General features: G+C 41.0%; 2 protein-coding genes across 3 annotated transcripts in view; one reads left to right on the plus strand and one right to left on the minus strand.

Annotated features, from left to right (window-relative positions):
• col5a2b (collagen, type V, alpha 2b) overlaps nt 1–3,261 on the plus strand; it is a 71,621-nt gene extending 68,360 nt beyond the window's left edge. The window contains exons 52-54 of the mRNA XM_063212672.1: nt 623–810; nt 1,319–1,561; nt 2,421–3,261. Coding sequence (XP_063068742.1) covers nt 623–810; nt 1,319–1,561; nt 2,421–2,567 — 578 coding nt within the window. The 3' untranslated portion in view covers nt 2,568–3,261. The remainder of the gene's footprint in view (nt 1–622; nt 811–1,318; nt 1,562–2,420) is intronic.
• Nucleotides 3,262–6,797: 3,536 nt separating this feature from the next.
• gulp1b (GULP PTB domain containing engulfment adaptor 1b) overlaps nt 6,798–12,500 on the minus strand; it is a 137,249-nt gene continuing 131,546 nt past the window's right edge. For both annotated transcript variants that reach the window (XM_063211520.1, XM_063211519.1), the window contains 2 exons: nt 12,419–12,500; nt 6,798–9,145 (listed from right to left, as the gene is read on the minus strand). The exon at nt 12,419–12,500 is cut by the window's right edge and continues 13 nt beyond it. In XM_063211520.1, coding sequence (XP_063067590.1) covers nt 9,074–9,145; nt 12,419–12,500 — 154 coding nt within the window. In that variant the 3' untranslated portion in view covers nt 6,798–9,073. The remainder of the gene's footprint in view (nt 9,146–12,418) is intronic.

Consider the following 12,500-nt stretch of genomic DNA (forward strand, 5'->3'; position numbering starts at 1 on the left):
ATTTTACTCAAGTAAATTAACCCCCTCTGTGACATTTAGTCTCTGTCAGCAGAGCAGATGGCTTTTCATCCTCTGATGTGCACTGTGAGTGTATTGTTGTTGCTGCAAGCACACAGGGAAATTGCACACAGGCTCTGCATCAAAATCATGCCCAGATGTGTCACGTAGGGGGACCGGACAACAGGGTTTTTTTGGGGGGTTTTTGTGCAGAGCCTTTGCCCTTTCTACAACCTGACCGTCACCAAAATTGTAATGACCTAATCTTAATTTGTTACTTACAGTATGACTCTCAGTAATGTCATAGCAATGTTGTTATGATGCGGTCCAGTATTTTCAGCAATGAGTGTACAGGCCGGCTGGTGGTGACTTTTGTATTGCACATGACATGTCTTGTGTTCTAATTGGTGTGTGTGTGCGTGTGCGTGTGTGCGTGTGTGCGTGTGTGTGTGCATGCATGTGCCTGTGCCTGTGCGTGTGCGTGTGTGTGCGTGTGTGTGTGTGTGTGTGTGTGTGTGTGTGTGTGTGTGTGTGTGTGTGTGTGTGTGTGTGTGTGTGTGTGTGTGTGTGTGTGTGTGTGCGTGCGTGCGTGCGTGCGTGTGAATGCGCGTGTATGTGTCTGCAGGCGAGTACTGGATTGACCCTAACGAGGGCAGCCTTAACGATGCCATCCAGGTCTACTGCAACATGGAGACGGGCGAGACGTGCATTGATGCCAACCCCGCCACCGTGCCACGCAAGGCCTGGTGGCACTCCAACAGCAACCACTCCAAACCCATCTGGTACGGTGGCAACATGAACGGAGGAACTCGCGTAAGTGCATTACACATTACCCCACCATGTTATTCTCTTACACATGATGCTAGGTCACATGATGCACAGGTCTAATACTGGCTACAGGACTATGTAAATGTTTTAGTTACATTTTTTGTTCCATTTAGTATACTAGAGTAAATGAGTTAATGTCTATCTATCTATCTATCTATCTATCTATCTATCTATCTATCTATCTATCTATCTATCTATCTATCTATCTATCTATCTATCTATCTATCTATCTATCTATCTATCTACGTATCTGTCTGTCTGTCTGTCTGTCTGTCTGTCTGTATGTCTGTCTGTCTGTCTGTCTGTCAGTAAAACCCATTCAATCATAAAACAGTGTTTTATCAATGTGTTCAAATGTATTGAGTCTGTATTGTCGACTTGTTTTCCCGTATTGTAGGTCTTCACATGCATAAAGCCTACACATTGTGTTCTGTGCATAGTGTCTTTCAACCTTTCAGATACTCATAACCGTTTCTGCATCTTGTCCTTCCAGTTCACCTACGGTAGCCAGGGCACGTCGCGTAACTCTGCGTCCGTGCAGCTGACCTTTGTGCGCCTGCTGTCCAAGGAGGCGTCTCAGCGAATCACCTTCCACTGCCGCAACAGCGTGGCCTATCGCGACGACAAGGCCGGCAACCTGAAGAAGGCCGCCATCTTGAAGGCTGCCGACGGAACTGACCTCCGCGCCTACGGCAACAGCAGAACCAAATACACCGTCACCGAGGACGGATGCTCCGTAAGTTGCCTCGGCTATCTGTTCTTGTTTACTTTAAATTTGTTTCTTAAGTAAATTCTTTATACTTTGACTTATGCGGTTAATACTGTATAAGCAATATTTGATGTCTTTGACTATTCTTGTGACAGGATAAACGTGCTGTTTTTAAAACATTAGAGGATGCATTGTGCATCATTCGTGGTGGTTCCATTGATTAGGTATCCAACACATGACTAAGTGCCATGCAAGATATATGGGCAAAGCACTAGTTTTGAGAGAAAACCACCATTTCAGCCATTTTTATTTTGCCAAGTAGGCAAATAGCAAGTAGGCAAAGCTGTAGCCTACTCTTACATGTGAAGAAGGCCCTTTATTAAAACAAGAACACAAGAGTAAACAAACAATTAATTTGCCCAGCAACGCAGTAATTGTACAGTATCACCCGTCATAGGCTTAAGATATGTCACATTGCTACTGTAACTCTAGAATAGGGTTCACATGTTGGCCACTAGAAATGGCTAATTACGCTGTGTATAAATGACATATGACATGTGTTGAGCATTGGGCCTTTATAATTATATGAATAATTGAGGTCGTATTGGCAACAAAACAAGACATTTGTCTTAAAATAAATTGTTATTGTTGCATTTAGTTTAATTACTTGTCTCTCATTTGCTACGTTTACATGAGGGTTTTCATGCCTAATTAATAATTCCGAATTAAATAGTTCAGTCGAGTTTCCTTTGATCTTTCATTTAATTCCGAATTAAGAAGTGTTCATATGACGTTTTCAAAGCGGAACTTATTCAGAACTAAATAGAGTTTATTTCAAATTAAATATCTCATGTAAACTTAGCCATTCTTGTTCCTCCCGCTGCAGGGTGCTCCTAAGGACTGGGCCAAGACGGTGTTTGAGTACCGTACCCAGAAACCCACCAGACTGCCCATTGTGGACTTTGCTGCTGTGGACGTGGGCAAAGCTGATCAGGAGTTCGGCATCGATATCGGGCCTGTGTGCTTCTCCTAAAACACCCCGGGGAAAATACACACACTAATAATTAAAGAATTCAACAGCCATTCCTTGGCAGATGAGACCAAAGGGAGACTCGGACTTGATGCTGATAAGATCAGCACACTCCTCCCATGAGATTCTAGTATTTATTGTGCGTTTTCGGATTATCAACGCTAAATGTCAAATTTACTTACAAGGAGACAGGGATACTTTGGAGCCATGTTGATGATTGATGTTTTATTTTTTTCCAACCACAACAGTATTTTTCTTTTCAAGTGGAACTTTGTCAGAATTCCTACTGATTGGGGTTGAGTTTTAGAGGGGAGGGCCCTTTTAATCATATGAAAATAAGTTGCCAAGATTTTTTGTCCATAAGAATTTACAATATGTTTTTTTATTATTATTATGTGCAATCACCCCTTTTTTATAGCAATAAACAATAAAATGACCACATGCAATAAGTCTTAAAAGTTTTTGATATGTTAGTTATTTATGTTGAATAAATAATTATTGTCCTAATTATTTGTTATTTCTTCGAGGTGGTGCTAAATGAACTCAGGACAGTCCGTCCTTGTCATGTCCTTGAGCTGTCCTTGATATGTTTTAATACCTCTCTCTGCCCAGACGCTCAGAGTCATTCCTTGGGGGGAGCTGGGTGGGGAAACATGCATTAAAGACGCCCCTGGACGGAGAGCATCGTGTTTGTGTCGTTTGTTGATATACAAACCCCAACTCCGATGAAGTTGGGACGTTTGGTAAACAGTGAATAAAATCAAAATGCTATCATTTTCAAAACATTCAATCTATTCATTAGATGGAGAATAGTGAAAAGACAACATATTAAGTGTTAAAACCGAGAAAAAATATTGTTTTGGGGGACATATGTACTCATTTCTAATTTGATAAATCCAACACGTCTCAAAAGAGTTGGGACGGGGATCAGTGAAATTTAGTAAACATCCAAATAAGATAAAACAACAAAGAAGAACATTTCAAAATGAATTGTACTGACGGACAATATAGGTGTCCAGGTATAAGATCATCACAGAGAGGCTGAGTCACTCAGAATTAAAGATGCAAAGGGAATAATTACCATAGTTATTACAAACATTTTTGAATTCCCTTTGATTTACCACGATTGAGTGTATATAAGACATATTTTTGTTAATAAAATCATTGTATAGGTTCATGACATCATGAAATATATATTGGCTGTAGTCTCACTCTAATTCCTGGAGTGCTAGAGCTATTGAAAATTGACCATATTAAGAATGCTTAATGCATGAAAATGACACAGGGGTTTAACATTCTCCTAAGCACCTGAGCTCACTTGAAATAGACCCAGAAGACATGGGAAACTGTCCTTTGCTTACAGAAGTCAGCATAAGTTGTAGAAGTCCATTCTTTTTGACAATAATAGAGCATTGCACATCCTGTGCTACAGTGAAAATGGACCATCCAACTTGTGTTAGTGCTAGCTTCAAAAGTCAGCCTCCATGATGGCATGCGGATGCAGTAGTGCATTGGTTAAGATGTTCTCACTCATCTGTAGAGTTAAATACAGTGCTGAATGGTATAAATGGGTTTTAAACAGCATGAAAAGCCACTCATGCATTATATTTTGAAGGGAGATCTTCGATTACTGCCACATAGTAAGGTCAAATTGCATTCTCTACTATGTTTTAACAGTTTGGCTCCATCATAAGGACCAGCATGTGATAAAATGGTGGGTTTTTGGTCAAGACCTGTCACACTGTAAGCACTACAGAAAGGAAAACATTGCAAAACATGACAAGGAATACACCCACCATTTAAGCTGGTGAAATCATGTCCAAGATAGGAATTAACACTGTTTTTTATATAAAATCATCTCATCGGTTAATGTATTTAACTGTTAAGTGTTGTCTTTTGTTTTGTTTTTAGTCTTCCTCGACATTTGCTGCCATTTATTGTCCCCGTCCCAACTCTTTTGAGACGTGTTGGATTTCTCAAATTAGAAATGAGTACATATGTCCCCCAAAACAATATTTTTTCTCGGTTTTAACACTTAATATGTTGTCTTTTCACTATTCTCCATCTAATGAATAGATTGAGTGTTTTGAAAATGATAGCATTTTGATTTTATTCACTGTTTACCAAACGTCCCAACTTCATCGGAGTTGGGGTTAGTACACATTGTTTACACATAACCGGGTAATTCAAGAGTGCTGACTTTTCATTTTTGACATTGTGATTCTTTCCAAAAACTCCAAAACTCAAAAAAAGGAATTCTTAATTCGTGTTTGCATGTAAATAGAGACTTGAATGGCTTTCCCCTTCTCACTACACTGCCGCCCAAAAGCATAACAGCTCTTACATTATACAGTATTTACGTAGATTCACCAATGTGAAAAAGAAGGGCAGAAAATGTCTGTTCATCAAAATGCCCGGCTATGTGTAAACACCATGTCAATGTCCTGCCTCCCTCTCCTTCCCCACACCTTCTCTATCTCAACCCTGCTCCGACTTCACCCACCCAGATTGGAAAATTACATTTCCAATGGCTGCCTCATAAGTCTATGTTAGCGTTATGCATGCCACTGGCTGTTATGCATGGGCTTGGGGATAGGAGGCAATTGGAGGGATGATTAATGGCTGGGGGCCTGATGAGGTTGTTCCAGCTGTCCCACACAGGACAGAGAGGAGCAGGTGAGGGTTGCCTGGAGTAATCACTACCATGTGTCAGCACGATATTGATGTCACTGTGACAATGTAAAGCACAGGTAAGGCAGAGGGAGACTGTATGATGCTTTTGCCTCAGGGATTGTACTGACCATTCACTATACTCACATGTTCATGACAGTGCAGGTGAGGGATTTGTTTAGTAATCATATCACCACAACATAATGAGGAACAGGTGTAGTGTGGCACATCTAGTATATGCTCAACATTAGTTACAATAAAATAAATATTGACAAAGCTTGTACAGTTTACAGGTATGTCTTCTTTTTTTAATAGGCCTATTTATTCACTTAAAATACTATTTGTTTAGCATATGGGCCCTCAAGATGTCACCGTAACATTGAAGCATCAGTCTCTATGACATGCATAATGAATAAATAGAAAAAGGGACCCTGCCCTGGTAACGCTGCATTTTCCGCAGAAGCATGAGAACATATTCCTTTTTCTTATACTGTTGTTCAGGAAATTTGCCTCTGGATCTTGCAACACTGAGGCGTGGGCTAAATCACTTCCGACTAAACTACTTGCACACTAGTATTTCCCATTTGTCTGTTAGTTGATGCTTTGTACTCCAGTGTTTTGCATTTGTTTGTGAGTCGATGATGATTTGCAATGCGGTCTCAGAACCTCCAGGCACTTGTCTAGTCTATATTGTTGGATGTGTGTTTGTTGTTTGTTTCTCTCTCTGAAATTCACTCCACTCCTGATTAAAGCGATCAGTCAAATGCTAATGTATTCAGTTCAGTGCCACTGCATCTGACTGTTGTGTGTGTGTGTGTGTGTGTGTCTGTGTCTGTGTGTGCGTACGCGCATGCGTGCGTGCGTGTGTGTGTGTGTGTGTGTGTGTGTGTGTGTGTGTGTGTGTGTGTGTGTGTGTGTGTGTGTGTGTGTGTGTGTGTGTGTGTGCGTGCCTGTATGACATCCAAGGGTCTAACGGGAATTTCCATTTGGTTTATGAGTGCCGGTGACCAAGTACACATTTGTCATAAAAGTAATTCCTTCAATAAAGGAGTTTGCACGTTCACAATTTTGAGTACCAGAATGGTAATATGTCCAATATTCGTCTTTTTCCTTCTCACCCACAAGGGAAAACAGATGACACCTGTCGACCTTCAGGAGAAATAAGGCAAAATGAGAATTGGACTTTCAGAGATAAGATTAAATTAAAAGTATAGGCCTTTAATAAGTTTTATATTAGAACAGAGATAAGAAGTGTACTAAAGAAATAGCAAGTCAAATGACTTATGAATAATGTTTTTTTTTCTTGAACTGAAAAATTTAAAAAAATGGTGCTTTGAAACAAAAAACACCCTGCTCTACACTCTGCTATCTAACGTCTAACATCTTAAACCGGTCCAGTTTTAACTCTGATATACCTGAACATCTTAAAGTGTTCCAGTTTAAACTCTGATGTGCTGATATTTGTCCCTTTCTTTTGTTCTCCTCTGAAACCCAGACTTCACACAGTCAACATCTCCAAGGACACATGCACGCACGGATGGTGCACGCACGCACACTCACACACACACACATTGAGTTCTCCTTTCAGATCTCACTGTCCCCATGGGTCCTAACCATGCTCACATTAGGTCAAGTCACAGCAGAAAAAGACTAATTTTAGACACCATATTAGGACGTGTACATTTTATTCTCCAAATATCCCAGAACAAAAAAAAAGTGAAAACACAAAGTTCCGAGCCTTCATGTAACTCTTCATCTCTTAGTTGTCTGTCTGTCTGTCTGCCAGGCATTGTCAGATGGATGCAGGAATTAGCTAGAGAACCGGACAGTGATGGAACACTGGTTCTAAGTGTGGAACAGTGGCGACAGGTATTAATGATGGTTCTAACAGAGAAAGTAAGAGAGTTCTAAAGAAGGATATCAGAGCTTTACGACAGTGACACTGATCTAGTATGGCGATGTACTGTAACTGATATATGGACATGTGGACCTCATATACGACCTAAAGAAAAGAAATCTCCTCTAAAATAGATTCTTACTGAAACAGACAAAACAATCAAATGAAAAATATACAGAAATGTTGGTCAGAAGAGTCAGCAATTATCGTCCTTTTCATCCATCATGTATATTTCAAAATTAAATAATGTGTGTCAGTTTGTGCATGGAATGCTTAATAAACACATGCAGAGTGTAGACAAGAAACATGATTAGCAATGATGTACAATGATACTGATTGACAAAAATACAACTAAATGCAGATTTAAAACATTGACTTGAGGGAGCATCAGTCCAGGCCATAACACTTCAGGACCATGGACAGCTCTATACAGAACTACGGTATTCACTAAGGTGCTGTTTCCACGTAGGTGGGTATTTTAAAATGTGATATTTTTTGTCCTGTTTAGGTGTAAACCCAACATGTGGATAAAAATAAAAACTCCATCGTAACAGATGTGTTTTAGCTCCCTAAATGGGTTATTTTTAAAGCCGGATTTTTGATATGTAGATTTTATAAACGTTTACGTGTAAACGGAAGGGCAAAACAAATGCGTTTTCAAACACGGCTACATGGAAACAGCACCCAAGTCAGAGTGTCGTCGCATTGCAGTATCTGCTAGGTGAACCATTATTCGCTTTGAGTGTTCCCCCCATGTTAAAATGGCAGTGCTCATATGTCATGTGAAAATTATAAATAAAGTAGGAATAATGCCAAAACACTGGAGTTTGAGAACGCTTCACCTCACTTCTACGTTCTGAAGCAAGAAACCTGTAGAATGTTACAATGGATCCAATTTTTGTGACTTTTGAACAGCACCTCCTCCGCGTTTCCCCCCATGTCATTGTGGCGGAATATTTACATTCACACGAAGATCCCGAGATGTCCTTCTTAGAGTAAGAATTATTTGTATTAAAGGGTAATGTTTGGCATGAACTGTTCACATGAAAAGGGTTACTGTATTGTATACCGGAGTCTATAAGTTGTGAATCGTGAAAGGGGGATGTATAAAATTATGCAGGACATGGGGGCTTAGGGCTTAGAGGGGTGTAAGGGGCAAATTTTTGATCCCTAAAGCCAAATCTTGAAGTTCAAATGTGACTAGTGATACAAGAGTAAAAGAATGAGGGCAATGTGCAATTAATTTCAAAGATGATCTAGAGACTATGTGCAAACTCACAACATAATTACTAAATAAAGTGATTCAAGAGCTAAAAGTGTCGATAGCTGAATGTTTAAGCATTTTAAGAAAATCATATTGACATCAAATACAGTCATTAAAGCGATACCAGACCATTTCCCCATCTTCCCTTGAGTTAAACTATTGAGTTCTTTCCTACCTACAGTCATTTTCTCATTCTGGCAAGGAAAAGTCTACCTCCGAACTAGCATATATGCATCATTGAATTGTATGGGACCAGCTAACAGCTAACTGGTCCCATAAGATTCAATGGTAATGGCTAGCTTGGATCTAGAAGTAACGTCACCAGACTAAGAGAACTGCTGGAAGAAGAGGAGGTGAAAGTCAATTATTTAACTCCAGGGAAGGTGTAAAATGAGTTTATGTCCAGAAATCGAATGGTATCGTTTTAAGTCCACAATTCCATAGTTATGGCAATCATCCTGTGTTCATGTTACTCTACAAAAATAAGAAATCCCACATCAAGTGGTGTGGCAACAGTTTTCTCTCTTTGACACAATGCAAAATGCAAATAGAAATACACAGAAAAATCTCGATTTAACATTCCAGCATGAAATCATTTCCAATCGTTTTACAACGTACAGACTTATTTACATGTTAAAAAGTTATTTTAGTTTTTTTATTTTCATTTTAGTTTTGACATCAGCATCGACTATCCAGGAGGTCCAGGCTGAACACGGTGCCTTCCAGAGTCAGTCCCATTTTGAACCCCTCCTGGAAACATCAGAAATATAAAATAAATATAATATTATATCATATAAATATAATATCGGCCTAATATTGCCTTACAGAGACATTAACATTTTGATCAGGAAACAGGAACATGAACTGGAAAAAGCAGAAAAACAAACTAAACATAATTGTATATCTTGTAAATGTATTATTTTAGTGCCTTCCAGACCAGAATCAGTCCCATTTTTAACCCCTTCTGAAGAACATAATATAATATATTGGTACCACAGTTAAATTTTGAACAGCTCGTGGGCTAAGCAGATGCAGTATAAAGACCTAAATTATACAGTATAGTATATAAGAAATAGCAAAGATGCAACTGCTACATCTTTTACATGTGCTCCATCTTGCCACTCTCATCCTACCTTTACAGTGCACCCTTGGACATGTACAAAGAAAGGCTTTACAAATAATCTTGTATTGCCTTGGGATTCCTTGCTCTCATGCCATAACACTAACTCCTTAATGGCTTGCACTCTAGTTCGTCTTGGTATCTGAAGCCTTTCACAGAGCACAGCCAGACTTGCAGTTGTTGTTCACAATAATGTACAGCTCTTTAACATGACCGCAGAGTGCACTGGGTCAGACAGTGTGTGTGCGTGTGTGTGTGCGTGTGTGCATGCGTGTGCACACGTGTATCCATATGTGCTTGCGTGCCTGTGTGTGTATGTCAGTGTTTGTGTTTCTGTGATAGTGTGCTGCATTAAGAGCAAGGCTGAGTGGAGCGGAGCTGTTGTGGTTGGTGAGTCGGGAGCGAATAAAGACATGAAAGGCCTCCTGGGAGGAAGTGACATTGTTATGACACAGGAAGGAGCCTGATAAATTAGCAAAGTATATAACACACACACACACATGCCGTTATGGGTATGCTCTCTGCACTTAAAATGGTTTTATTCATGTTATTATCTTCAGAAATATGTAGAGATGTAAGAGTTCAGTATAGTTCAGTCTTGCAGGCATATTTTCCTTGTTAAAAGCACAGGGTGGTATTTATCTCGACAAGATGGATGTAGAGTGGGCTTATGATAGCAGGCTCTGGCAATTCAACATGCAGATTCCAATTTGTGAGTTGCAGGGTTCAGGAAAAAGTTAGACTCCCGGACTCAGTCCCACCAACCCATGCATAATATACAGGCCATTATCATTCAACCGGTTAGAAGACTAGGGAACAGGACAGAAGGGAAGAGAGTAGATGAAATAGATGAAAAGAAAAGAGAAGAAAAGAAGGGAAGGGAAGGGAAGAGAAGAGAAGAGAAGAGAAGAGAAGAGAAGAGAAGAGAAGAGAAGAGAAGAGAAGAGAAGAGAAGAGAAGAGAAGAGAAGAGAAGAGAAGACAAAAGCACATGAATGGCTCCCATTGTAAATGTCTCCTAACTGAACTGAAATGAACTGAAGATACACGACGAGTGAGTGAACTGCTTGCGTGCGTGTGCTTGCGTGGGTGTGCATGCATCCGTGCCTGTGTGCGTGGTCCGTTCAACCATACGAGTGTGCATGTGTGCTTGCCTATGTACGTGTGTGTGTGTGTGTGTGTGTGTGTGTGTGTGTGTGTGTGTGTGTGTGTGTGTGTGTGTGTGTGTGTGTGTGTGTGTGTGTGTGTGTGTGTGTGTGTGTGTGTGTGTGTGTGTGTGTGTGTGTGTGTGTGTGTGTGTGTGTGTGTGTGTGTGTGTGATGTATGTGTGTCGTGTGTGTGAAACGCTTCCTGTGTGACAACTGTAGTGTGTGAGAAAAAATGATATGTGTGGCACAATGACTGATGACTGACAGGAGGGCACCACACAGAGAGGCGTGTGACAGACAGATACTCGGGAAGTGTGTGTGTGTGTGTGTGTGTGTGTGTGTGTGTGTGTGTGTGTGTGTGTGTGTGTGTGTGTGTGTGTGTGTGTCTCTGTGTGTGTGTGTGTGTGTGTGTGTGTGTGTGTGTGTGTGTGTGTGTGTGTGTGTGTGTGTGTGTGTGTGTGTGTGTGTGTGTGTGCGCATGCATAAAAACAGGAATACAAACCATCTTTGCCTCTGCAGCACGGAGAAAAAATGAGAGGAGAGAAGAGGAGAGCAGACCAGAGCAGAGGAGACAAGAGGAGTGGAGACAAGGGGAATTTTAAAATGTTGCAGACAGAAATAAGAGTAAAAGGCCAGAAAAGAGTAGTTGAAATACTTTTCATAGTTTAAACACTGAATTTCAACCTACGTCAATTTAATTTCTCTCGCTTTATTAAATATCGCTTTGTGATTGGTGGGCATGGGCAGCCACTCTACGCTCCAGTTCGGCCAAGGGAGGCACAGCATGATACCGCTGAGCTAAAGGACCAGCCCAATTGCCCAGCGCTACCGATGCTGTATGAGGCTTTCGTAGGGAGGTTTACTAATGTTCAACGCCAAACTCTGCTAGCTGGTCTCCATTACACATGGCTAGACCAACTCGCCAGGCCGACATGTTTCTGGCTGCTATGTGGATTCGTTTAGTGTACTAGGGAATCATAGCAGCAAAATAACAAACAATAATAAACAAATAATGAATCGTGAAGGGAGGCGGTCACACTTTCAAACCTTCTCAGCCATGTATATCAATAATGGAAATGTGTATTACACCTGCATTTAAAACTACATTTGTACACGGTATCAGCTCACTAAACAATTCCAGCAAGCAGTAACGAGATTTACTTGCCTGTGTGCGTGTGCGTGTGCGTGTGCATGTGCGTGTGCGTGTGCGTGTGTGTGTGTGCATGCGTGTGTGTGCATGTGTGCGTTTGTGTTTCTGTGTGTGTGTGTGTGTGTGTGTGTGTGTGTGTGTGTGTGTGTGTGTGTGTGTGTGTGTGTGTGCGTGTGTGCGTGTGCGTGTGTGTGTGTGTGCGTGCGTGCGTGCGAGCGTGCGTGCGTGCGTGTGTGTGTGTGTGCATGTGCTTGCTCAAGCCATCAATAATTCAGGTCTCATTTTTAGGAGATATGACAAGTTATGAATCAGGATTGCTTGTTAGTTAGTGCCATAATTCATTACTGATTCTCTTTGAAGAATATCTTATTTAGAGTGTAAGCATAGCCAGGCTAAACTCTAACAGCATTTGCTATCTACACCGGTCGAAGTATGTGTGAATGCAGGTGTGTGTGTGTGTGTGTGTGTGTGTGTGTGTGTGTGTGTGTGTGTGTGTGTGTGTGTGTGTGTGTGTGTGTGTGTGTGTGTGTGTGTGTGTGTGTGTGTGTGTGTGTGTGTGTGTGTGTGTGTGTGTGTGTGTGTGTGTGTGTGCGTGTGTGAACTAACCTGCATCTCATCCAGTTTAGACTGTATGTCTGGAGACCAGTCCAGCAGCCCATAGCTATAAGGATCAAAGGGCTCCGCACCA

This window comes from Engraulis encrasicolus, chromosome 12 (assembly GCF_034702125.1).
Source record: "Engraulis encrasicolus isolate BLACKSEA-1 chromosome 12, IST_EnEncr_1.0, whole genome shotgun sequence".
Classification (NCBI taxonomy): domain Eukaryota; kingdom Metazoa; phylum Chordata; class Actinopteri; order Clupeiformes; family Engraulidae; genus Engraulis; species Engraulis encrasicolus.